The sequence below is a fragment of the Drosophila suzukii genome, chromosome 3, assembly GCF_043229965.1.
Source record: "Drosophila suzukii chromosome 3, CBGP_Dsuzu_IsoJpt1.0, whole genome shotgun sequence".
NCBI lineage: Eukaryota > Metazoa > Arthropoda > Insecta > Diptera > Drosophilidae > Drosophila > Drosophila suzukii.
In genome coordinates this window covers 19,800,936-19,828,566 of record NC_092082.1, presented here as the reverse complement: position 1 = coordinate 19,828,566, position 27,631 = coordinate 19,800,936, and the positions used below count along the sequence as shown (strand labels likewise).

The window sequence follows — 27,631 nt, the reverse complement described above, 5'->3', positions numbered from 1 at the left end:
AAGGCAACATCCAAGTGGCCGAGGAGCACTTGAAAGTATTGAAAATAGTTATCGCAACCTGGGGCGGATGTGGCGATGCGGGCAGAGGTGGGCACACTGGCCGGATGTCGGCATTGGCCAATGGCCATGCATCGAATTAGGTTAGTGGGTGAGACATAATTAAGTTATGAGGTCGCATTGTTTTTTCTATTTTTTTTTTGCCTTATTAAATGAGATATTGTCTTGCTGGCTGGAGGACATCAGACTAGGGCACCACCGATGGCATTATTCACTCGCCGCCTTTGACATTTCCGGTTGATTTTTCATTAACGAATCGCCCAGCTGACGTGCTGGTTACGGCAGCGGCATCGGATTCTGAGTCCCGGGCATAGTTGATCTTAATTACTTGCCATCTATTAAGCCAAAGTTCAGACAAGATTAATTTTATATTATGCATACGGTGAAATATTACGGCTGCCGCAGTCATAAAGTTCACACTTCATTTTTTTCCCAAAGTGGGCTCATTAATCTTCGACATCTCCCAGGCGGGCAATTTTTCGAAACTCAAGATTACGCATACGCAGTGTGTTATTATAAAAACATGATATTCAAGAAAGCCGTTGCGCTAAAATAATTAATCAAAAGTTCACAAACAGTCAAAAATTAAAAAAATTCTTTTCTTTTTATTACGCATACGCCGAGTGTTCCACATAAATTTAACCCTTCAAGAAAATATAAATAAAATGAATATATACACAACAAATAACAAAATTCATAAAATAAAAGAACGTCAAATATAATTAAAAACTTTTTTACCTGTCTCAAAATAAGCATTGTGTGTTTCAGAAGATAATACATAAATTACAATTTGTAAACTGCCAAAATAGTGAATCCGTGCACATTAATTAAACGATAAGAATCTATCATAAATAGTCTAAATCTAAAAAATCAATTAATTCAAATAATCTCCAAATGCCAGGAACTGTGAGTTCGGTCAAACTAGCCACGACCTCTAATCTTAATAGTTTATGGCTGATGGCCGATAGCTGAAAATGCCGCTGGCTAATTGGCCAATCAAAAACTGCCAACTGCAAGTCCAACAAGTTTGAGCAATTAAAAAAATCTAAGGAAACTCATCGCAAAGGAGGCGAGGACACGGGCCAAGACAAACGGAACTAATGCCCGCCTGAAAGGAATCTCAGAAATTAAGAAGAAAGCGCTTCATGAAATTGCTCTCGACCCGAGTGCAACTTCCGGTGAATAAATGAAAATAAATACGAGCAAAGACGAGTCAGCACACAGCTCAGGAAAGAGGCACTGTCATCAGCAGCAGAACCTCTAGAATGGGAATTTTAATGGCGATGGGTTTGGGATTGGGACCGAAACAGGGAGTGCGAATGGTAATGGGCGTGGCAGCGGGAGCCAGGGGCCAGTTGGAGCGACAAAAGTTAGACAAACGGATGTGTAGATTAGACCGGCAACAACGGCAGATGACTTGGACTGAACAATAGTTGCAGCCAGCGAACAAACAGCAAACAAAACCGAACAATATGTGCACAATGCCAGCAACAACAGATGCATCCGGCTCCGGCGATGCATCAACTGACCTCATCGCAGCAAGGAGCCACTCCTGCCACCAAGGACGCCGCCTGAACTTGCGCATATTTAAACTTTTGATTAGCTGCTGCCTCCTCACGCTGTGCATTTACCCAAATGCCTGGCACTTGTCCATCGGCCCAGGCTCGGGATCGGGATCGGGATCGGGATTGGGATTGGGATCGGGATCCATCTGGGTCTCGGCCGACAGCATCAAGGGACGCGGCGATGCCCACCGCCTGGACGAGATGGGCCCCCACTCCCACTCGCACACCTCCTTCTCCGCATCCGTGCCCTCCTCGTGGCTCACCCAGAGCAATAACCATGCAAATATATCGGAGCTGCTGGACAATCTGCTGCGCGGCTACGACAATAGCATTCGACCGGATTTCGGTGGTGAGTATATCGGGGGAAGTATTGTTCCAACAAATATAAACAGTAGAATTGCTTTTAAAATGGATTCAACCTATATTTTTTATTTATTTCTTTCTTATTTCCTGGTCCTACAGGGACTTCTTTATAAATTAAAATAAGTCTGTTTAGATGTTCAGTCTAATACTCCAGTCTTTTTGATAGGTCCATCTAACACATAAGAATATTTTGGAATCTTAATAGTACATTTTAAGTTGTTTAATTGTTATATCATTTTCAATATATCTTTTTGTCTGGGGGTAAAACTAATCCGAATCTTTTTAAAACATAATGTAATTGGTATATACAGAAAATTTTCCAGGTATTTTAAGCTCTATAAAAGTTTTTATTTTAAACGTTATCTGAATTATTATTTATAGCTATGACAATATTGATCTAGATCTAATATTTTTTTTTAAACATTAATGGTTATATTTTTAATTATTATTATGTAATATTATGATACATATAGGGTATATCTAGTAATACCCTATATCAACCCTAGTTAAATCAATAATAAAAGTGATTTTACTTGCTAAAGATATGCTGAAATGACAGTCCTACCTAAAGTTCCTTCATTAGGCCCCCTGAAACAACCCTGATAAGGATTCCTGAGCAGGATAGCAAATACACCCCAAATCGCTCTGTCTGCCCCAAATCTTACGTTGTTTACCCTTTTGACTCAGTCCCTGGTGACTCTGTCTGGTGTAATCAGCATAGATTCGCAGATTTTCCGCTCAACGGAAGCATTTAATGAAGCGGAAATCGCTGCGAGGCGACACATCACTCACAAGCGGCACCAAGGTGATGGAGCAGCCTCCCCTGATGATTGCCTCGCAGCTTATTTGGTAAATAGTTAGTGTTAAAACCGACAAATATTTACCTACATACAAACAAATTTTATTGCTTTTTGCCAAGGCTCTCAAGGATTTCCCCCACCCGGGAGCATTCCCCAAATGGATCAGCGATTCGATTCGTTTTCAATCTTGCAAATGGTCGAAGCAATAAAAATTTAAATATTTCCGAAATTTAAAATGCCATCCACTCAATTGGGGGGAATGGATTTTGGTTAGCGTGGCGAAAATTGTTTTCGTTCTACGGCTTAAGACCAAATTACATTGTTTTTAACACTTCATTAAGAATGGGTCGGGGACACGCCCCCAGCTGGAGAGGAGGGCGCCAGCTGGAGAGGATTCAAAGGATACGTGGCAATGCACATCCGCATCCTGCGAGCGCGACGCATGTTTGCCGAGCGAGCTCAGCAGCAAAGTCATTAAAAACTGTTCGCATAGGCAAAATACAAAAAATTCCTGGGGGCTTCGGGAGGAAGCGAATCTGGGGCCTGAAAAATTGCATATTAGTGCAGAAAAGCTAGATAAAAATGGGTGTCGGTGGGGGATGGAGGCAGATCCAGAGGGTTTGGGACTGTCTGCGAAGCGGCTTAAGTGTCATTGTTCACACAGAGGAGCATTTAACATTTTCATTTAGGGCCTGTGACTCGCATATGAATATTCATAGTTGAGCAAAACCGATACGGAGAGCACGGGGATTATATTGTTGGATTGCGTGGCCTTCAGTTGAAAGAAATCCCACTTTCCATAACTAAACTAGGCTGGGGATTGAATAGTAAACGGATTGAAGGTAATTTTTTACAACTTTGCAAGACACTTTAAGTTGTTATCTCACTCAACACATTTGCAAAAAGCAATTCAATTGAATTGTTCAATATTATCAAAAATATTTAAAGCTACGTTTAAAATGGTTCTTTAATCATGTTTCAGGTCCTCCAGCAACAGTAGAAGTGGATATTATGGTTCGCAGCATGGGACCAATATCAGAGGTCGACATGGTAGGTACTAATAACTTTCCTAAAGAATTTTAAGTCCTTTAAATTTTCAAAATATAAGTTATTTTAAGCCCAAAATATTCCAAACAAGTAATTTTTTGTTAAAGAAAGTTTTAGTTAGTTTATGTATAACCTTTACTTTGATTTAGACACCCGCTGCACACTGAGAGAACAAAGACAGGTTACTCTGCAGATACATTTTGATTAGATTTTAACGTGAATCACATTTCTAGGACTCAAAGTGTCCCATATTGGTTGCTGGCAATCTTACAATCCCCGCCCCACAATTCAATTTGCAGAGCCGTCGCCTGTCTGACTTCCATGCCTTCCTGCGATTCTGACTTCGTTTTTGCCTCCATTGCAGACCTACTCGATGGACTGTTACTTCCGCCAATCCTGGGTGGATAAACGTCTCGCGTTCGAGGGGGCCCAGGACACGCTGGCACTGAGCGTCTCGATGTTGGCCCGGATTTGGAAGCCGGATACGTACTTTTACAATGGCAAGCAGAGCTATTTACACACGATTACCACGCCAAATAAGTTTGTGAGGATCTATCAGAACGGACGCGTTCTGTACTCCAGCCGGCTGACAATTAAAGCCGGCTGCCCGATGAATCTGGCCGATTTTCCCATGGACATACAAAAGTGTCCCCTGAAATTCGGTTCATGTGAGTACGAAGGAATCTCGAAAGAATGCCAAGTGGCACATGTGGAACTCAGCGCTGCAGTATAATTATGCATAATGGCTGCTCATTGCGCTTTGATGTGATTTGTTCTTCTCGTGTCGGAAAAAATGTCCACTTGTTGGGTCCGAAGGACAAAGAATCTGGGGTGGGGATTATGCTGAATGCCATGACATTGGATGCGATGGGATGGGATGGGATTGGATTCGAGGAATCGTTGGCGACAAGAAATGTGAAGTGAGATGTGTTTTGAATTGAAGGGGGAAATGGAAATGAAAGAAAGAAAGAAATGGCACAAGGGCCGGAAATATTCAAGTGGTTCCATGCGTCTGAATGCTGGAAGCGGATTAGATGAGGTAATGGTTTAATGGCACATCCTAATGTGGTTGGAGATCTCTACGCAGCATTGGCTAGCTGGAACTTTCTATTTTTATTGTGATGAATTTTTGAGTCTGTCTTTCACTTTGGTTTCTTGAAGTAGAGGAAACAATACGCTATTACTGCGTTATTTAAATGAGCCTTTAAGTTCATCTCACTTTAACGGTTTTACTTAATATTTTCTAGAAACCTTATTTAAAGACCGTGCACTATGTAAAATAAGAAATGTTTTCTCTTAAGAATCGTTCTTATATAGAGCGTGATTTTGGGTCACATGGCCATAGCTAAAGGAGTCTGCAGTCAGTTGAAAGCGAGAGTCTGCTGGCCAGTGTAAGTCCCAAGCAGGCGCGAGAGTTCAAATGGGGGAGTAATGTGTCATTAAGGAATACCCTTACAATACAATGCACCTGGCACTGGTACAGCTCAAGTAGTTTGTATGCAAAAGTGTGGCGCTTTTGTCCGTGTTGACTCATATGCGCCTTTTTTGAGTCCATTGTTCAAAAGTATGTAAGTATTCTTGTAATTGGTCTGTAAATTCGTACATGCATTGCGTTAAGCGCATGTCGCCACCGTGCGAGTAGCCGCCTATTAAACTTGGGTGGGTCCGAGGTGAAAATAGAGTAAGGTAATGGCCCCAGGACGCATCCTTGAGTTACACCGGCGTGGTTGGGGTGTTTGGTGAGGGTGCTGCTGTCCACAAGTACAGAAAATGTGCGGTCCGTCTAGATTTGTATAAAAGTCCTTCATGCCGAGCGGGCGACACGGTATCCTTTTGTAAATTCGAATCAGCGATGTGGGATATGTGCCTAAAAGATTCATGATCAAGTATTCTTGCAATAGAGAAGCGCTTGAATATATTTCACGGGGTAGTATGTTAAAACTTTTTAGGTTTTACGCAGGTTTCAGCAACATACAAGTATAGTCACCATAATTACCTATTATTTTTGGGGCACTGTCACTGTGTTTTCATTATTAAATTACAGGCATTTGAACCCACAAAAGTTTAAGTAACAGCCGGAGATTTTACTTATTTTAAACTTCTTGAACTAACCGCTCAAATTTGAGCTTTCTAACGTTCAACATCCATTAGCAGTCGACCTTTGTCAAAAACATTACAATGAACTACAAAATTTAAGATTTAAAAGAAGCGATTTGAAACATTTTGGGAAAAGGGTGTTCTAAGAGAGTTTTCGAAGTTTAGGCTCTAAAAATGTTGGCCGGCTGTAATTCCTAGTTCTAGTTTTGACTTTAAGAAACCAATTCATCGTTACACTCATTGCGTTACATAGATTTATTCACTTTAACGATTTAGCCAATCACATTAAAATATTGTTGAGATCGAAACCGATTTACGTTTTCTGGCTTCGACTTTTAGTTGGCCGTCCTGCGAACGCGTACGACAACTCGTCGGCCGCTGACTCCGCTCTGGGTTTGTCCAGCCCTCCGGAGGCGCCTTCCTCCATTCAGACGGCTGCCTCCATTCCGACGGCTGCCTCCATTCCGGCGGACGACCCTGCGTCTTATTATGACACGACGGCGTCGGTGCCTCCTCCTCGTGGCGGCCGTGGTGGTGGTGGTGGTGGAGGCGGCAGTGGTGGTGGTGGTGGTGGAGGCGGCAGTGGTGGTGGTGGTGGTCGCGGAGGCGGAAGTGCTGGTGGTGGACGTGGCGGAGGAAACCTGGCTGATCTGCAGGATCAGCACGGCCAGGACGACCAGGGAAAGAGCCAGGAGGGAGCGCATTGCGATGGTGTTCTTAGTGGATCGGGAACTAATGTCAGTGGAACGAACGGGTGTACATTTATAGTGCCTAGGAGAAGTCTTTGATCCAAGCAAACACAGATGTGTTCCCTCAGAGTATCTATGGTTTTTTGTTACATTACGTTTCAGTATTTACGGAGCTTTGTTGATAATGTTTACACCAACTTGGACGTAATTGGAATATTTACTTTTACGCAAAGCGGAGCATACGCTACTTCTTTGTTCATTCCAGAATTTCCCAAATTCTTAAAAACAGATTAAAAACTATCCTGTATCCGACCCAAAAGAAATAATTTGAACAAAGTCAGGGGTTATATACACTTGCACTACCAATAGCTAGATTCTTGGGACATATTTTTAAATAAATAGTTTTATTCAAATTCTTCAACATCATTTTTTTTAATTTAAAAAACAAAAAAGTTTTTAATAATATAACGGCGCTTAGTCAAACTGCCGGACCCCTAGCATGCAGCAAATCGTCTTTTTTCGAGACACTTTATTTGCTTACATCTTCTTATTGTATGATTCGATTTGAACAACTTTTGGCACGTAGATAGGTATTGATAATAAAAAAAAAATTTAAGCGCTAGACAAATTTTTTCGTTATAGGATTTTGTGGGCGTTAACAAGTTGAAAAATTTAAATGGGATTTTGTTTTGAATTTCATTTGCCAACTACATTCCAAAATGGTTAAATTAGGGCCATTCAGTAAAAAGTTATAAGCCAATAAAGTGTGCAATCTTGGGAACAGAAGCTTTCTTCCATTGCACACCACTTAGCTGAGTAGCGGGTATCTGATAATTGAAGGCATCGAATATAGCGTTATCCCTTGTTTTTTCTTCCATTGGCTTCCTCGCAGCTCTACTCTTATTTTAAGTTCACCGCAATTTTTGTATAATTGTTAATTTTCCCTTGCCCCAAAAATCTCGAAAAAATTGGAATGCGATTTCTTAAGAATTTTTTCCGCGGAATTGAATGCTTCTCTTGTATTTGAATTTCAAAGTAGCCTTGCCTAAGATTTTAAGTGTTGTGCAATAAGAGACATGTGAGCTTTCCATTTATTTTCAAAATAATTGGCATTCTCAAAAATTCGACAAGAATCTTTAATTGTTTTTATAGCAGGCCGGTTCCCACAACCGCGAGTAAAACATCCTCGATGCACAGTGATTCTTTAAGAAATCACGTGACCAAGGATGACCATCATACAACTTTGCAGTGTGAATCTGAAAAAATCGCGGTCCAACGAAAATAAACTATTTTAACATTTATGGGGTCATAGATCATTTTCATTCTTGGTAAATCATAACTCCGAGAGTAGAAGCAAATATCGTTATTTGTGCTTTCTTTAAAACAGCTATTCCTTTTCGTTGTCAGTATCGGTGGATTCTGATACTTATTCTACCTTTTACATAATTTCCCAAGAGTCTAATATACCTTTTTGCTCTACGAGTAAGAGGTATAAAAAGACCCCAAAATCTTGTTATACCCGTTACTCGTAGAGTAAAAGGGTATACTAGATTCGTCGGAAAGTATGTAACAGGCAGAAGGAAGCGTTTCCGACCCCATAAAGTATATATATTCTTGATCAGGATCACTAGCCGAGTCGATCTAGCCATGTCCGTCTGTCCGTCTGTCTGTCTGTCCGTCTGTCCGGATGAACGCTGAGATCTCGGAAACTATGGGAGCTAGGCTATTGAGATTTGGCGTGCAGATTCCTGAGCTTCCTACGCAGCGCAAGTTTGTTTCAGTAGACTGCCACGCCCACTCTAACGCCCACAAACCGCCCAAAACTGTAACTCCTACAGTTTTGATGCTAGATAGAAAACTTTAACTGAAATGTATTGGTGTCGTCAATACCTATCGATTGATCCAAAAATAAATTTGCCACGCCCACTCTAACGCCCATAAATCTGTCTACCGCCGGTAGGTGGCGCATTTTAATCTCGCTTTGCTGCTTGCATATCTCCATTTCCCTTTGAGTAACGGGTATCTGATAGTCGAGGTACTCGACTATAGCGTTCTTCCTTGTTTTTGAAATATCTTTTTTGGTGTCACTTGTCGTGTATTTTGAGTGAGAGGCTAGTTGTATGCCTAATAAACGAGTCTTTTGCATTGTATACAATCCTCTTAGTTTTTGCGATAATTTTCGATTGGTGTGTTACTTGTTGTGATCGGATCAACACAGCTGATTTTTATATCGTCGTGTAAGCTTTTCAAAACCAGGTGCCCTTGAAATATACGTCACTTTAAAGTCAATATTGTTTTCAGAATGACGGTGCCAAAAATTGTTTATCCTCAATATGTCTAAAATTCGAACATTTCGTTTTCTGATTTGTGCTCTTTTCCTGCGCCTCATTTAATAAAGAACTTGTAATGTGTGGAGAATGAATATGAATGAATGAATATTTTTTGATTCGTGAATAACTTGTTATGATCGGACCATCACTGCAGACTTTTAATTTCTAGTAGTAGCCTCCTACGGGTGCACTTCGTCACTCCGAGACAAGGCTGCTACAAGCATATCATAAAAGTATAAATTGATTTGCGAGTTCCATTTAATTGACCGTGCTCGAAAAAATCATTTTTTTGAAAAATTGGGCAACAAATCATTTGCGACAATTAACCTATGTTAGTGGTTCTGTTTGTCATTCCAAAACACGCTGTATTAACTTACACCTTGGGAAAACTATGATAAGCATTACACATTTATTCTATATTTGGGAAGAAATCAACGAAAAGTTTAATTAAATTAAATATAATATTTACCTTCCTCTTGCTTTCCCTTCTGTAAAAATTTCCCAACTACAATATATGTGAAGGGCACCACAGCCATGCCCATTGAGGAAATCAAATCGCCTATCATATCAAAAAAAATTTTCCTAATGCTTCTCCCAAATAGTGGCTACGAGAAAAAGCATCATAAACAGTCCCTACTTTTATTCAGAAAAACGCACAGAACGCCGTACAGCCTTCTGCAGTTCGATATTGAGCAGATAATTCCATATTGTTTTTAAATACATGTATGTATGTATAAATTTGTATGTAAAATTTTGATACGCGGAGTGTTTTGAACGATAAATTCGTTTTACATTTGATGACTTGTTTTAAAAAGTTTCCTGTGATCGGACCTTTTAAGTAAAAGTTATATTCTAGCTTCAAAGCTGCATTAACCACAGTTTAAATCTTTCTATAAATGCATAAAGTAAAATCAGCAGCAGTTCGATTTTTTGCCAATTTATTTGGAGCTCTATGAATTGGGCATTGCATAAACACAGTAACGGAAGGTCGGTCAGTCGGACTATATCGGCTCAGCTGTTGATCCTGATCAGAAGCTTAGAATATTTTTACGGAATTCTCATAATTTAATCTGGGGTATATCATTTGTTTAAGACTCAGCCTATTTCTTACCGTTATCAGGAATACATATCCAAAGTGAAAACAATTTTGGAAAACATTAGAATTAAGCTTTTACGTAAGGAAGGGTGGGGCAAAACAGGCAGGTGAGGCGAAACCAACATCCCCTCTATAAACAGCTGCAGAAAGTAAAGGGACTGTGGGTAACAATAAAAGAAACCTCGCATCAAAAAGGACCACTTGATTTTTTGTGCTATTTTATTTTTTTACCTTAACGGAATTTAAGTTAAAACAAGTTCTCCTTGTGTGGAAAAGGCAAGGAAAAGCTGATTAGAATTCCACATGGTACCATTTTGTTTTACTTCGATTTATTTTATTGATTTATTTCAAATAACCAGAAACATGATAAAATCTTTAAGACCTATTTTTAGATGATATCTTAGTTGGCCGTCCTGCGAACGCGTACGACAACTCGTCGGCCGCTGACTCCGCTCTGGGTTTGTCCAGCCCTCCGGAGGCGCCTTCCTCCATTCCGACGGCTGTCTCCATTCCGACGGCTGCCTCCATTCCGGCGGACGACCCTGCGTCTGATTATGACACGACGGCGTCGGTGCCTCCTCCTCGTGGCGGCCGTGGTGGTGGTGGTGGTGGAGGCGGCAGTGGTGGTGGTGGTGGTGGAGGCGGCAGTGGTGGTGGTGGTGGTCGCGGAGGCGGAAGTGCTGGTGGTGGATGTGGCTGAGGAAACCTGGCTGATCTGCAGGATCAGCACGGCCAGGACGACCAGGGAAAGAGCCAGGAGGGAGCGCATTGCGATAGTGTTCTTAGTGGATCGGGAACTAATGCCAATGGACCGAATGGGTGTACATTTATAGTGCCTAGGAGAAGTGTTAGGCTCCAAGCAAACACAGATGTGTTCCCCAATATCTACTCTTTTTGTTACAGTATCTTTCAGTATTTACGGGGCTTGATACTGTTTACACCCACTTGGACGTAATCGGAATTTTTACTTTTTCGCAAAGCGAAACATACGCATACTTATTTGTTGTTGATGCTATTCACTCCAAAATATCCCTTATTCTGTTAAAGAAACGAATTAATTACATTGCGGTTTCAGAATGAAATAAATGTCGAATATAATGGACTGGCAATCTCTGTTATCAATAAGAATGCGAGATTATGATCTTTGTACTGACGAAAAAATGAAATAAACTAAAGAATAAATTCCTCGACTCAAGACCTATGTATGTTGACTTGCAGTACCATTTATTCCTTAATTAAGAATTTTTATTTAAGAATTTATATTTCTGCAAAAGAAACTAAATATTTATCTCACTTTCAACATACATTTGAAGCGACTTTTTTTAATTTTAAACTACATAAAGGCACTTCAAACCATTTTATTTAGTAACTTACCAGAAAGGATTTAAACCGAAACTTAAAACTGCTTGCTTACTAAATAAAAGAAGATACAACATTAAAATAACTTAAAAACAATTTCAGTCAAAAGTTAGCAAAGCAGTAAACGTACACATAGTTAAAAATACCTCTTTTTGTAGCCCTGTATCTTTTAAAATAGCATTCAATTCTTTTTAAAGGCGAGTGCCTCGACTGTTAAACGCAAGCGCCGGAGGTAATAGTCTAGAACAGGGGCCTGTGGCCAAAAATCCCGTACATTTATCACGCCTAAGAACTAGTCATTCTATCAAACATAAAACCCCTATTACGAGGTAAAAAAGGGACGATTGCACCTTCAACATATTAACTTTAGCGACGAAAAATAATATAACACTTTACAAATTACTTATTCGGCTCGCCTTAGCAAAATATTTAAGTTTATACCAACTCGACCAGTTTTTATTGTACCGTGCCGAATCCAAAATCAATGAATTCAACCAGCCTAGTCAACTATCTCCAACGTCCACAGCAGCTAAAATTTCTTAAATTTTACTTTTACACTTTTATTGTCAAATTGAAATTTTTAAGGAGTTGGTATGGAATCCTTTTGATTAGTGTATCCCTCGCTACGATCGGACCATGACAGTAGATTTTCATTTATTCGTGTATATATAGTAGTCGCCTTTGCACACTCTCCAGGTGCGCTTCGTCACTACTTAGACTGCCGTCCACAGTGACAGTAGTAGCCTTCTACTGGTGCGCTTCTTTACGGCAAGAAAAGGCTGCTAAAAGCATATTATAGAAGATTAAACTGAATTCCATTTAATTGAAAAAGCTTAAATATTTATTTTATTTATTTATTTTTTTATGTATTGGATTTACGGAAAAACTGAGCCAAAAATCACTTGTGAAAATTATTCTATGTTAGTGGTAATCAAAAATAATGCTTTATTTACTTACCTACTGGGAAAACTATGATGAGGGTTATTATTACAAAAATATATCCGAGACACTTTCCGACCTTTAGCATTCCAAATTTACCCTATATTTAGGAAGAAGTTAACGAACAGTTTAAGTAGGGATTAAATATAGTATAATATTTACTTTCCTTTTGCACTCCCTTCTGTATAAGTACTCCAGCTATAATATATGTCATGAACACCAAAGTCATGCCAATTGAAAACATTTTCCGTATTATATTTCCCGAAATACACACTCAGGGAAAAACAACGTGCTAAATCAAGTACAAACAAGACCGATTTCATGCTTACCATTTAAGAAAGTTCATGCTTAAAGGATCTCACATTGAGCACATTTTGGATTTGGACTCTATTAATTCCCAACTGCTTATTCTGAAAGTGCTCTGTATATAAGGCGCATAAATTACACAGTGTTAATGCCCGTGGTCGGCAAGTCTTAAGTAAACTTAAGATACTAATATTATTTAGAAATATCTCAATTATTTCAGTTTCCAGAACTTATTTCTTTAATTAGCATATAATTAAAGCCCAATTAAAATTTATTCGTCTTTAAATCATGATTCATTATTCATTATATTAAATCGTTCTTGTTTTCAGTAAAAATGTGACTAAATTCAAGAATTATTCATACTTGATTATAGACTGAAAGGTTCTGAAACCTAGTATTTTCGGTCTTGAAAATTCGTGCTTGAAAGCTGCATTTTGTTCTTGGGTTCTGTATTTTCCATGCTTGGCGAAGTTTTGACACCGAAAATACTTGATTTAAGCACAAAATACTTGATTTTTTTCTGAGTGTAGTATTGTTTATCACACGGACGATTTCTCACTATATTAGAAATACTAACTACGACAAAAAAATCATGAAAACAATTCCTACTATTATGCAAAAACACGCATAGAACGCGGTGCAGCCTTCCGCAGTTCGATTTTGAGCAGATCGGTAATGTCATTTAAGTCTAAATTCTGTTCTAGCACTAAAACCGTAGGAGCCACAGTTTACAACCTTACATAAATGCCCGAAATAAAATCAGCAGAAAGGAGATTTATTGAAATTTATAAAGAGCTCTTTAGATTTAAAAATTATTATATAATTTTATGTAATTCTATAAGCAGATGGAGACAAGGGATTGTAAGTAACAATGATAGACAGCTCGCTTCAAACAAGGAAGATCATTTGATTTCGTGAGCTATGTTAATTTTTTGCCATAACGGAATTTAAGTTAAAACAAGTTCTCTTTGTGTGGAAAAGGCAAGGAAAAAATTATTTAACTTTCACTTGGTATATTTAAGGCCATGCTATTAAAAGCGCTTACTTGTTTATTATAATACGTTTTAAATGAGTTTTTCTTCGAGGTAGGGCGAAATCAACATTTTTTTACTTAGAAGTGCTAAATCATGATTTTAAAGCTTTTAATTTTGTGATTGTTTTATTTCGAATAACCAGAAACATGACAAGATCTTCAAGACCTATTTTTAGATGATATCTTAGTTGGCCGTCCTGCGAACGCGTACGACAACTCGTCGGCCGCTGACTCCGCTCTGGGTTTGTCCAGCCCTCCGGAGGCGCCTTCCTCCATTCCGACGGCTGCCTCCATTCCGACGGCTGCCTCCATTCCGGCGGACGACCCTGCGTCTGATTATGACACGACGGCGTCGGTGTCTCCTCCTCGTGGCGGCCGTGGTGGTGGTGGTGGTGGCGTCAGTGGTGGTGGTGGTGGTGGAGGCGGCAGTGGTGGTGGTGGTGGTCGCGGAGGCGGAAGTGCTGGTGGTGGACGTGGCGGAGGAAACCTGGCTGATCTGCAGGATCAGCACGGCCAGGACGACCAGGGAAAGAGCCAATAGGGAGCGCATTGCGATGGTGTTCTTGGTGGATCGGGAACTAATGCCAATGGACCGAACGGGTGTACATTTATAGTGCCTAGGAGAAGTGTTAGGCTCCAAGCAAACACAGATGTGTTCCCCAATATCTACGATTTTCTTTACAGTACGTTTCAGTATTTACGGGGCTTGTAGATACTGTTTACACCAACTTGGACGTAATAGGAATTTTTACTTTTGCGCAAAGCGGAACATATGCACACTTCTTTGTTGTTGTTGCTATTCATTCAAAATTTCCCAAATTCTGTCAAAGAAATCGAATTAGTTACAATGCGGTTTCAGAATGAAATAAACGTCGGATATAATTTGACTGGCAATCTCTATTATCAATAAGAATGGGAGTTTATAATTTTTGTACGAAGGGAAAAACGATTTAAATTCAAGAAAAAATTTCTTGACTTAGGTCCGATTTTATCCTGCAATACCACTTGTTGTTAAACTAAGAATTTTTATCTTAAAATTTGTTTTGATATAAATAAAACTAAATACCTGCTCACATTTGAAAAAAGTTTTCTAAAATTTAAATTTTTGCTTTCCTTTCAAACTGTTAAAAATTCTCTTTGAAATGACTACATAAAGGCACTTTAAGCAATAATATTAAGTAACTTACCACAAAAGATTTAAACCGAAACTTGAAATTGCTTCCAGCCGACAATAGATGGTGCTGTGTCCATATTCCCTTCGGAAGAAGAGCAACTTTAAAAACAGTGCATGTAATGTGAACCTTTTCTATTTGTATGATTCGGTTATGAAATCTGTCTGAGTCAGTTCCAGATTATAAACTATCCTGTGGAGAACCAAAATAAATAATTTGAAAAAAAGTTAGGGGAATTTTTTTTAATGTGAAGCAAAGTTTTATTCAACTTCTGTTAAATTCTGTTAAAGTAAATTAGTTCAACTTTATTTTTTAATTTAACAAATAAACAAAAGTTAAGGAACAAGAGAAAACGAATCAGACGATACAATCGACTATCAAATACCCGTTACTCAGTTAAGAGGAGTGCGATGGAGATATCCAGCAAAGCGACTGTTCACAATTGCACACCCCGCAACTGCGCCACATAGCGTTAATTTCTATAATTGCTTATTATTTTTTTGTAATCTTCAAAAATATGGGTGCTAGACAGGTCTTAGTGTGGGCGTATGGGCGTTACTTTTACCTAGTTTAATCATTTATCTTGTCGCTTAAGGGGTTATCGGACTTATAATTTTCCGGACTCGAGATCACTGCAAAACCATTATTGGGAAAATATCGTTTTGAGATAATCCCGTTTATAGAATGAGTTCTGTACCCAGAGGTAGTTAGCTATTAAATGCTCCAATAGTACGATCAATGTATTGTATATAGCCTTTTAAGCAATTCAAATGGCGTATACTCACATTATTAATCGTGAGTCATCACAGTCATCAAAGATTCACTATAAAAATAAGAGAGTAAGGCAATCTCTTATTTCCGGCGTTCGTCGATATAATCGCACATTCGGATCACGGAGCAAATGTGCACAACTAAATAAAGGATTATAAAATATAAAAATCACTTAAAAACAGAGCGGGGAGTAGGTGTAAGTTTTTTTGCGTTTCTAACTCTCTTAAATAGAGTTGCACCTTTCAGATAACTATCAATTATTACTGTAACTGTTGTACCCGTTACTCGTAGAATAAAATGGTATACTAGATTCGTCGGAAAGTATCTAATAGGTAGAAGGAAGCGTTTCCGACCCCATAAAGTGTATATATTCTTGATCAGGATCACTAGCCGAGTCGATATAGCCATGTCCGTCTGTCCGTCCGTATGAGCGCTGAGATCTCGGAATCTACAAAAGCTAGAAAGTTGGATTTGGCATTTAGATTCCTGAGCTTCTTGCGCAGCGCAAGTTTGTTTCGTCAGTACCTATCGATTGACCTTAAAAGTTGTTTGCCACGCCCACTTTAAGGCCCACAAGCATTAAGAATTCGTAAATATGAACGCAGATATCTCGGAAACTATCGAGAGTTGAGATTTCAGATTAAGATTCCGTAGCCTTGTACGCAGCGCGAGTTTGCTGCACAAGCCGCCCAAGCCTTTGGCGCCCACAATTTTTATACTTATCGATTATCCAAAAAGAAGTGTGCCACGCCCACTCTAACTGCCACAAGCCGCCTAAACATTCGATATGTATTGCCGAAACAAATGCTTTCAGTTGAAATTTTAGTTCTGCCATCAGAACTTTGGCCGCCAGTACTTTGCGATTTGTGGGTGTTAGAGTAGGAGTGGCACTAGAAATAAACAAACTGGCGTTGCTCAGGAAAAACTTTCTTTCTTTTACAGTTTCTGAGATTTCGTCGCTCATACGGACGGACAGACCGACATGGCTAGATCGACTTGGCTAGTGATTTTCATCAAGATTCGAATTCGCTTCCCTCCATATGTAAAATAAGAATACAATATTTCAGTTCTCGGGTATTGAAAACATTTTATGTCGGTTAGTAAATAAAATAGAATTTTAACTGTGTAACAGCACGATCAAAGTTTACCGCCTAAAACGTTGAGTACCTATAATTAGTCAAATTAAAATTAACACAATAGAAAACGCTATGGTCGACGGCCCCGACTATCAAATACCTAGCTAAAGAAAACGCGCACCCTATCGTTCATTCCTATCGGCTTTTTAAAACATTACACTAACAAGCCACATAATGTGAAACCTAGGTGGCGCTATTGAAATTTCTCAAGTAATCATTTTGCTGTTTGATTATATATCTGTCCCTCTCGCACGTTATTGCATTTCCTGATTATTTATTATTGTTTGATTATGACACTTTAATGAAGAATTTAATTTTGACAATAAGTACAAAATCTCATTTAAATTTGTACAATATATTACAAATTATGGGTGCTAGACGGGTTTTAAGGGGCGCTTGTGGGCGTTAGAATGGTGAAAGAATTTTGTGCTGCTTGCGCAAGCTTAAAACTTATGTATATACGATATATCACGCTAGTCACGTGTTGAAGAGCACCTTAACGAGGTACAATAGTGACGATTGCACCATCAACTTGCAAAAGTTATAATATCAACTGTTCTTACGAAAAAAAAAACAAATTAAATATTCAATCCTTTTATACCTTTTTTTTGTGTCACACGTTTTGATCGGACCATCACTGCAGATTTTCAATTCTGCGGCGAGACAAGGGTGCTACAGGCATAATTAAAAAGTATACTTTACCGTGTTGAAATCAATCATTTTTTGTTTTATTAAAAATTGCCACACCTAAACTATGCTAGTGTTTATGTTTGTCATTCCAAAATACAGCTTTATTTACTTACCTAATGGAAAAATTAACAGTAAGTTTACTATTGGAAAAGCATAGCTGAGACACTTTCCGACCTTTACCGTTCCGATATTCTATGTTGAGGAAAAAACAACGAATAGTTTAAATGGAGACTACATAAGATATAATACTTACATTATTTTTCAATCCCCTCTGTATAAGTATCCCAGCTAAAAGATACGTCATGCACACCACAGCATCGATAATGTAAATAATCAAATACAATATTAAATTGCTTTTGGTATTATAGTCTTCCGCAAATACAGGATGGGTCTCCACAACAGCAATTCTTACAGAAGAAAAAATAATAGCTATTATACTAAGGATCAAGTAAATAGTCCCTACTACTATACAGAAACACGCGTAGCACGCGGTACAGCCTTCTGCACTTCGATTTTGATTTGAACATGATTGACACATTGTTTTCAAAAATAAATGAATAATATTGTGTTGTACAGTTTTAATACTCGCAGTGTTTTTCAACGAATTTAACTGTTCAGAATTTTATTTACATTTGGTGAGCTATTTTAAAATGTCTCCTGAGATCGGACATATAATTTCAGTAAAAAGGCTATCCTAGCAATAAAACTCTAGGAGCTACGGCTTACAACTTTGTAAAAATTCACGGAATGAAATAAACAGAAAAGAAGACGACTCCTTTTTGTTCGCGAGGTAGGGCGAAATCAACACTCTTTTACTGTTTTAGAAGTGCTAAATCATGATTCTAAAGCTGTTAATGTTGTGATTGTTTTATTTCGAATAACCAGAAACATGATAAAATCTTTAAGACCTATTTTTAGATGATATCTTAGTTGGCCGTCCTGCGAACGCGTACGACAACTCGTCGGCCGCTGACTCCGCTCTGGGTTTGTCCAGCCCTCCGGAGGCGCCTTCCTCCATTCCGACGGCTGCCTCCATTCCGGCGTCTCCCTTCATTCCGGCGGACGACCCTGCGTCTGATTATGACACGACGGCGTCGGTGCCTCCTCCTCGTGGCGGCCGTGGTGGTGGTGGTGGTGGAGGCGGCAGTGGTGGTGGTGGTGGTGGAAGCGGCAGTGGTGGTGGTGGTGGTGGCGGAGGCGGACGTGCTGGTGGTGGACGTGGCGGAGGAAACCTGGCTGATCTGCAGGATCAGCACGGCCAGGACGACCAGGGAAAGAGCCAGGAGGGAGCGCATTGCGATGGTGTTCTTAGTGGATCGGGAACTAATGTCAGTGGAACGAACGGGTGTACATTTATAGTGCCTAGGAGAAGTCTTTGGCTCCAATCAAACACAGATGTGTACCCTAAGAGTATCTATGTATCCAGTTACACTTTTTCGGGGTTTTTACGGTGCCTTATGTAGTCTGTTTACACCAGTTTGCACGTAATTGTAGTTTTTACTTTTACGCAAACCGAAGTATACGCGTTTATTTGCTGTTGATATTATTCATTGTTATATTTTAGTCAATTTCCTCAGACCAAATGTGACCAATAGTTTAATACAGATTGGAAAGCAAGTATTACGAAAAAGGGTATATTAGATTCGTCGGAAAGTATGTAACAGGTAGAAGGAAGCGTTTTCGACCCTATAAAGTATATATATTATCGATCAGCATCAATAGCCTAGTCGACCAACCCATGTCCGTCGGTCTATCCGTCCGTATGAACGCTGAGATTTCGGAAACAATAAAAGCTAGAAAGGTGGAATTCGGCATGTACGAGTATTACTATAATAGCTAAGAAATGGACGATGAATAAATCATATTAGCCTGATTAAGGTAATATGAGTGTATGAGTGTATTCTGATATTGTATCTTAATTTTTTGAAAAGGTATTTATCTACAAACAACAGTTACTCTAACATAGTTATTTTAAAAATGTATTACTGTGGCTCCCACAGTGTTGATGCTAGTCAAAAAAGCTTAACTAAAATGTTTGGGTTGCCTCAATACCTATCGATTGGCCTAAAAAAGCCGCCCGAAACTCTTTCCATCTTCCTTGCAGTCTTTTTAGCTGAGTAAAAGTCGAGGCACTCGACAACAGCGTTCTTCGTTGTTTTATATATTTACTATAAAAATTAGATATTGAACTGTATTTTGTAAGTTTCTATATTTGTATAGTTACATAACTATTTCGATTCCATTCCAAAAAAAAGGTAATTCTATTTAAGATATTTGCTAATACTTAATATTTATTTAAGTCGCATTTTGGCTTGCTTTTCATGGAGCACAATGATCCGTCTTCTTTGGTTCATGTTTCAAATTTCTCCGAAGACTTCAGGGAATCAAATTGAGGAGTACCACACAAATTGTCCGTCCTACGTTGCTTAAGCAGAACAGTCGGATTTGGCTCGTCTTTAAGGACCCTCGCGGTCCATTCGCTGTTCTGTTTCGGGCTCAGAAGCATAGATCCATGATTCATGACCTGGAAAGAATTAATAAAACTTAAAAATTTCCAAAAATTCTTTGGACCCACCCACACGAGCCCTTTTTTAAGTGATTGTCAAATCTTGCTGGATCCAACACGTACAAACCTTTTTTGTATGGCCAGGTCTTCATGCAATATCGAATGTATGCTGGTGGAAGAAATGCTTAAGGATGCCTCTATCTCAAGGTATGCCACATGACCATCTTGCACTATGCACGGCATTAATGTTCTCTGGTTTTTGGACGACCTTCGTCTTCGAGCAGTTTTTAACAGTGCTATAGGATGATGCTTGCCCGCCATACAAAAATTTAAGTTCATCGATGCACTCTTTTCGTAATAACTGACGTCGAAACTTGTGAAAAATTATTGCATTGAACACTTGTTCAGGAGTTTATTCCATTTTTCAGCATAGGTAAGTTTTTGATTAATCGTTGATTGATTTTAAACGTGATCAGTGATCACACATGAAAAAGTTGTATGGAGCTTTTATCGATAAAATTCCAAACTTTTTTTGGGAAATGACCCAGAAACTTAAAAAGCACTCCTTATATCTTTTCTGATCCATGAGTGGAGCTTGGGAATTATAGAGACGAAATGTGAAATTTGAAATAACTTAAATACACAGTATTATTTGAATGAGGAATTGAATGGAATGTTAGGGTGTATGTACGTGTGTAATTTATTTTAAAGAAAAACATAGCTATTTCGCGAGTTTTATTAGTCCCTTCTGCGACGGCTTCGAGTCCGTCGACAGTTGCCTCCGGACTGAGTACGTCCCACTTTCCGGTGACGAAAGTGAATGTTACGAGTGATGATACGATACCGATGACGGTGCCTTCTCGTCGGTTTCTTGGAAGCAGAGGCAACTGTGCTGGCGGAGGAAGCCGCAGCCAAAGCCGTGGGAGAGGCAGTGGTGGTGGTGGTAGTGGTGGTCGTGGTCGTGGTCGTGGTGGAGGTTGAGCTTGAGGTAGCGCCAGTGCCGGTGGTTGAGGCGGAGAAGACCTGCCCGCTCTGGAGGATCAGCACGGCCAGGACGACCAGGGAAAGAGCCAGGAGCGAGCGCATTACGAAGGTGTTTCGTTCAGTGGATTTTGGAACTGATGCCATCGGATCAAATGCCTGAGTATTTATAGACGCTTCTGAGATGTCGAAGCATTAAGTGCAGTGCAAATACAGATGTTACTTGGCCCCAAAGTACTACCTTTGTGTTCTTTGCATTGCTTTCAGACTGCTTTGTTAGACGACTCCACGTGTTTGAACAAAATTGGAATTTTCCCTTTTTTTGCTAATCCGATTGTTCTTTATTTGCATTAACACAATTTTTAATTTTGGCGGAGTAAACCCTGCAGATGGACCATTCGTTAGAGATACTTATGTAAGGGTATCAGAATCAAATCGAATACAATTTTTATGAAATGGTATTATACCCAAAAGAATAACCAAATTATTTTAAGGCTTTAAGAAAAGTACACTGTACAGAGAGGACATTTTGCTGTTTAAATGTAGAAATTGTACATAAATCAAGAAATCAAGTTTATAATTCTTTTAGAGTCTGTGCATGCTGCAATCCCCATTAATTAACATATCCCGAAAGACCTCTCCACCCCCATTATTTTGCCTCAGTTTTTGTCCTGCCCATGACATTTCTATTATTTTCCGGTTACAAAAAATGTACACCTCCTGGAATTTGATGAATTTCCATCATATTTCCTCCTATTCAAATGCAAAACAGAATGTACGAAAAATAAATGAATGCAATCGTACCAGTATAGTGTTTAGAAACATTTTTGTTGATAGGAAAGGTGTCTGCTTTCATTTCTCGCACAACCTACTAAATGCCTTTGCAGCTTATCGCAAATGAACAAGCCGCCACCCAACCTAGAAATGTATTATTACTTCCGATTTGTTGTGAATAATGCTGCACGGAGGCAGTCAAGAATTCAATTACCCCTCTATCTAGTCCCCTACTCCCCCATATGTACACTGCCTGCCGCTTAATGTTGACAATTTCCCATTTGATGCGAGCGAACTGAAAATATTGCCGAAGTCAGCGATTGCCAAACAGAAAGAAGGAGCAGATTCGGGCGGTGGTTTGAAGGACGAGGCTTGCGGATTTGGGTGGAGGGTAAACCTGCTCCCACATATGGCGCACTGTTTGGCAATTTGTGCATTTTGGAGCAGCACCACCAACAGCATCAAAATAAAATAACTGAACCCACGTGAGGTAGTGATTGAAAGGCGAATATTGGGGGAGGGATTGGTTAGTGGGATGGGTTCTGTAAATGATTGGATGAATAGATAGTGTGGCTAAATATTTATTCTTTAAAGCGTAAAAGCTCCTAGTTATACATAAGTGTTTTTTGATTCGATATATTTGGTAAACTTTAACTGATTTTAAGTAACCGTCAAAGGATGGGATGACTAAAGATCTTTTAAAGATGCATTAATAAAATTTTGTTGTGATTTATGTAGTAAACTTCAAATGGTTAAAAAAAATAATTAGAATTGGTAAAATTTTATTGGCTTAGGCTTACATAACCTGAAAACGCCATTAGGTACGGGGTATAGTTTAAGAACAGCTGACAATTTTTTGTCAGTAGATATACCTTTTGATATCTCGAATATAAAAAGTATGATTATACTTGTACATTTCTTAAGAGCACTCTAAGCATCGGCTTGGATAAAAACATGTTAAGCTATTGAGTCACAGTTGAGTACTTCTCTGAGTTCCACATGCCGCCCTTTCAATTGACATTTGTCCGAAATGTGTTGCATCTATCTAAAATCCATCCAGTTGGCTACACCACGTCCGACGTCATCTACCGGTGGAACAAAGAGCGACCCCCTGTCGCCATCGCTGAGGACATGAAGCTGTCCCAATTCGATTTGGTCGATTGTCCGGCTGGGAATTTAACGGACATTGTGTACAAGGCGGCGGCTCCCAGACCGCAACGCCGTCCATTCAGCAACAAGGACCCACCACGACCCACCAGCAAGGTGCTGACCACTTTCGCCGGTCCGGCGGCAAAGAACCAGCATGTCCGGGGCACAGGACTTAAACTGGACAAGGGAGCCTTCGGCACCGGACGGGATGCAACCGGCGGAGCAGGGTCCACCACCGGATTAAGTGGCACCATCACCCTGGAAACCAACCATCCTTGTAAGTAGTTTACTTTGACTTACTTTTCGAAACAACTTGTTTCGATTGATCTTACAGTCCCGAATATAAAGGCACTGGCCTGTCTTAAGAGTACCCCGGTAAAAAAATAAAAACGTAAAAATAAATACATGAATTCAAAATTGCATACTATATTTTTCAATTATATATAAAAATATGATTTTCTATGATTTAATTTGAAAGTATTTTATTTATTTCAAGGTAAAATATATTAGAAATGATATAAAAAAGACTTTCATGTTAAAATCAAAGTTTAAAATCATAGCATAAAATAAAAACCGCAGTGAATCAATATTTAAATTGAACATTAAATCCCTGAATTAACTATTTTTTTTTTATCAGTGCAAATAATATAAAGCTTTAAAATATATCAACAACAAATACAGCTCTGACAAACTTGATTCAAATTAGTTAAATAAATTAATTTTAATTTGATCACCTTATCCTTTTCAGCGGAGTACTCCATGCTGATGGTGAACTTTCACCTGCAGCGGCACATGGGCAACTTCCTGATCCAGGTGTACGGTCCCTGCTGCCTGCTGGTGGTCCTCAGCTGGGTATCCTTCTGGCTGAACCGCGAGGCCACTGCGGATCGGGTTTCCCTCGGCATCACCACCGTGCTGACGATGACCTTCCTCGGGCTGGAGGCTCGCACGGATCTGCCCAAGGTGTCCTATCCCACGGCCCTGGACTTCTTCGTGTTCCTTTCGTTCGGCTTCATCTTCGCCACGATCCTGCAGTTTGCAGTGGTGCACTATTACACTAAGTACGGATCGGGGGAGTGCTACTTCATTATCGAGGAGCTGGACTCGGATTCGGGGGAATCGGAGACGGATCCGCTGACCTCCGACTTCCGGGACAGCACGGAGTCCAAGATCTACGAGGTCATTCCGCTGTCCATGTGCGCGATCAGCATGCCGCCACCACCCAATCGGCTGGGCATGCTCACCTCCAGGAACCGGGGTCCCCGGAACAGACGACATGGTCTGTGGAGCATGAAGCTCCTGGGTCTCTTTGACTGGCGGCGAAGAAGAAAGCCGTCCCGAGCCGGCGACTCCGATGAGGAGGAGGACGACGAGCAGACGCAGCTGAGGGCCAACGAGGTCCCGACCACATCCGCGGCAGCTGCAGCGGCACAGGCGGCGGCACAGGCTGCCCGGATCAGTCCTCAGACTGGAGGTCGCCGCAGGATGTCCTACTACCGACGCGAGGAGATGGAGGCCCGGAGGAAGGGCAAACGAACCCCACAGTACAACTCCGTGTCGAAGATTGATCGCGCCTCGCGGATCGTCTTCCCGCTGCTCTTCATCCTGATCAACGTGTTCTATTGGTACGGCTACTTGTCGAGGAGCTCCCGGATTTTGGCCAACACGCCAGATGCGAGCACCTGATGTTACCTTTTAGCAATTTAGACAGGGTCCTCGAAGAAATCAATAAGCGATCGCCGGCAGCGAACAGACACCTAAAGAGGGTCGTAAACGATGCATCCGCAGCCTCGCCGATGATGATGCACCGTTTACACTTTGCTTTAAGACAACGCGTGGGGGGAAAATCGGTTGGGGGTTCGGGAAAAGCAGGGGATGGGTTTAACTTTTCAGATTCAGTTACGCTCTTATTCTGATTTGCTACCAAACGTGAGAACGCTTTATGGGATTTCTTTTCGCGCTAAATTGCTAAAGTACAGAAAACAGAACTCAACTCTAACATATCAGAGGACTTGCTATACGGACACCCTTTAAAAATATCGAGCTTTAACCGTCAAAATAATGTGAGGAAATTTTCGAAAACGTGTGTGTTCGTTTTTTCTTAAAAGTTCATGTTATTGTATCAATGAAACAAGCCAAACAAACGAGATCTTCTGTGATAGCTGCTTGCAATATTTTGACAATTAGTTGCTAAAAGCATGGGGTGTCCTGTAAATTTGTTGTACAGCTAACCAATAAGTTAATTAGTTTCGTTTTTGTGTGTACTTTAAATGGTTAATGTTGATTTAAACGTCACCGCACAAGGAATTTGCACTTAGTTGAGGAATTTGTTTAGTTCACAGCAAATTACAGTTTTTACATGGGATCACCAAAAAATAGGGAAACGTGTTAGGAAATTGCCGTCTCTGCTTTTCTGTCCCGGCAAGTAATAGAAGGTAAGCCAGTATTTTAATAAGTCACTCAGCCTATATTGTTAATTCAAAGAAAAATTATGGGGTCTGAAAAGTATCCTAAGACAGATATAAGGTATCCCATCTCGAAGTTTTCATTGGAATATATCGTTTATATACATTTGCGGATATTTAGTAAATTTCAAAATTGTTACAACTACATGTTTGTTTTATATGGTACTATAAAATATATAGTTTAAAATATTTTTGTTCATGGATAACTTTCCGGCCCTGCAATTTTTTAACCACTGTTATATATAACGAAAATATCCAGCAGAGAGTGTTACTTGCCGGCAGATGAAATATGTACAACTATGTGTAAACACACGAACTAAAGCCAAATAAATGTCGAATTAAGAAGTTGATAACGAGTTGATAGCTGCACGGGAATCGGGAATTGGGAACCGGGTCTATTTGTGGCTCACAAATAGGCCAGCAGATCGGCCAGTCGGGGTAGATAAAAATCTGGCTGGGCCAGCTTGCCGTTTTCCCGGCGGACATCCGAGAGATTATTGTATCTACCAGTGCCCACCAGAAGCGATAGCATGCCACAATTACTGGCGAAACCGACATCTATTTTGAGGCTACGAAAGACAGGGGAAACTCATTAGAAGTTCCATAAAAGGATGCGTTAATCCCGCTTACCAGTCACCAATCATAAGCGTTCGTTCCGGCTGCAGCTCGCCGGACTTGGTGAGGGGCTCAAGGACCAAGGGATTTGGCTTGCCCATCTCGAGGGCTTCGCGCTCGGAACAGGCTTCGATTCCGGTCACAAAGGCCCCAGTGCCGGGGATACAGAAGGCGGGATACTTGTGCACGGCATCCCGGTTGGTGACAAGGAAGGCACAGCCCGGATTGCTGCACAGGATGTGACAGGCGCGGGCCATCTTGCAGTAGCTAAAGTACTCATCCCAGCCGACCACCACGGCACCCACGTCCTTGGCCGCCTCCGGGCTGCCGAATTCGCGAGCCACAAAGTCCGGCCACTTGTCGCCCGGAGGCAGTTCCTCCGTTCCCCCGGCTCCGTAGCTGTCGATTCCGTGCTGCCTTAATTCCCGAGCGATGGCCGCGTTGCCCACCACATAGACTTTGTGGCGGGTCCTATCGAACTCCGGACTCTGGACCAGATAGTCGGCGATGGCCGCCGTGGGCGATATGATGTGTCTGTCGCTGGGCAAATGGAATCCAAGCCGCTGCGAGCGCTCAAAGAGCTCCTGGCGTGTCTTCAGACCATTGTTGGTAATCAGGTAGACTTTCTTGCCCAAGCGATGCTGCAGGGCGTTCAGCACATCCGGAGCACCCTCGATGGCCGTGTCATCCTGCCAAATGGTGCCTGGACGACAAATGGATATTAGATTGGGTGAGCTCTTTCAGCAGTTCGAAATGAAAGTTCTGGTAATGCATGTTTCCAGCAAACTATGAAATAAATGCTAGCCATGATTTTTAAATGTTTCTTAAATTATAAGTGGAATTTGGATACCAAAAATGTACGTTTTTAAAGTTACATCTCTTTATGTAAAGTTGGCTTAAAAACAAGTTTTGTTTTCTAAATAAACAAGTTCAAATAAAAAACTTAACATGTAAAGTATATATATACATATGAATTAAATATGTCTTGAAATAAAATACCTTTAATGATTTAATTCCTTAATTTTAAAATTCTAGTTAATCAGGAAAACTTGACCTGTATTAAATACTTTTATACATATCCATTTTTTAGCATAGGTATATAGAGAATAGAATTATAAGTATATAAGTTATACAAATAAATAAAACAAGTGGAAATCACCTTCATGTAGTAAGTGATTATTAAAAACTAACAACTAGAATCAAGTAACAACCCCTTCAAGGCCTTGGTCTTAACTACAAAATATTATAATGGCGAATTCCATAAGCTATTTACTAAATTTCGTCTATTAAGTGTTCTAAGTCTAGAATAATATTTCTATACATTTTTTCAAACGTTTATTAACCGTGATCGCATAAGCTTTTCCCTCACCCATGTAAACTACCACCGATATTTTCTATAGTTTTCCGAGAAAGTGACAACTCTGGCAAAAGCTCCGTAGCGCTCTTTGTGGCACCTTCGCCGCCCTTCAAACTCACCGTCGCCGTCGCAGAGAATCGTGTCGAAACTTTGGAGCCACTCGGCCACCTGCCCCCCGGATAGGTCCGTCAAGTTGATAGCACCGCCTCTGGACATTCTGCACCGTAGACCGCTCCGCCAAAAGTTTGCGACTCGACTAAATCGGCGACGGACTGGCTTTTCCAACTCACGATGATTGGGGAGAACTCGCTATCTCGCTTTCGCACAAAGCTCG

The 27,631-nt window shown here is 40.3% G+C and overlaps 4 protein-coding genes across 11 annotated transcripts; 1 reads left to right on the top strand and 3 right to left on the bottom strand.

Moving 5' to 3' along the window:
* The first annotated feature begins 800 nt into the window (after positions 1-800).
* Grd (Glycine receptor) lies at positions 801-25,857 on the top strand. The gene is made up of 5 exons (XM_036816516.3): positions 801-1,971; positions 3,768-3,835; positions 4,197-4,500; positions 22,772-23,137; positions 23,609-25,857. The coding sequence occupies exons 1-5, from the start codon at positions 1,530-1,532 to the stop codon at positions 24,544-24,546; spliced, it is 2,118 nt and encodes a 705-aa protein (XP_036672411.3). The 5' UTR covers positions 801-1,529; the 3' UTR covers positions 24,547-25,857.
* On the bottom strand, positions 13,789-18,996 carry LOC136116473 (protein new-glue 3-like). Of its 8 annotated transcripts, none has more exons than XR_011604341.1 (6): positions 18,177-18,996; positions 17,704-17,857; positions 17,564-17,642; positions 15,639-15,764; positions 14,869-15,045; positions 13,789-14,502 (listed from the first exon to the last, which is right to left on the bottom strand). XR_011604341.1 is itself a non-coding variant. In XM_065864124.2 (6 exons), exon 6 carries the CDS (start codon positions 14,229-14,231, stop codon positions 13,866-13,868), a length of 366 nt encoding a protein of 121 aa, XP_065720196.2. In that variant the 5' UTR covers positions 14,232-14,502; positions 14,869-15,045; positions 15,639-15,764; positions 17,564-17,642; positions 17,704-17,857; positions 18,081-18,098; the 3' UTR covers positions 13,789-13,865. The 8 variants fall into 8 exon arrangements, 5 of the variants coding, with proteins under 5 accessions (XP_065720196.2, XP_065720194.2, XP_070852745.1 ...); XM_065864124.2 differs by lacking the exon at positions 18,177-18,996 and adding an exon at positions 18,081-18,098; XM_065864122.2 differs by lacking the exon at positions 18,177-18,996 and adding an exon at positions 17,914-18,072.
* On the bottom strand, positions 20,633-21,089 carry LOC139353180 (protein new-glue 3-like). The gene has a single exon (XM_070996642.1). The coding sequence runs from the start codon at positions 21,082-21,084 to the stop codon at positions 20,695-20,697; it is 390 nt and encodes a 129-aa protein (XP_070852743.1). The 5' UTR covers positions 21,085-21,089; the 3' UTR covers positions 20,633-20,694.
* LOC108010489 (glycerol-3-phosphate phosphatase) lies at positions 25,403-27,631 on the bottom strand. The gene is made up of 3 exons (XM_036816517.3): positions 27,417-27,631; positions 25,956-26,643; positions 25,403-25,894 (listed from the first exon to the last, which is right to left on the bottom strand). Exons 1-3 carry the CDS (start codon positions 27,511-27,513, stop codon positions 25,732-25,734), a joined length of 948 nt encoding a protein of 315 aa, XP_036672412.3. The 5' UTR covers positions 27,514-27,631; the 3' UTR covers positions 25,403-25,731.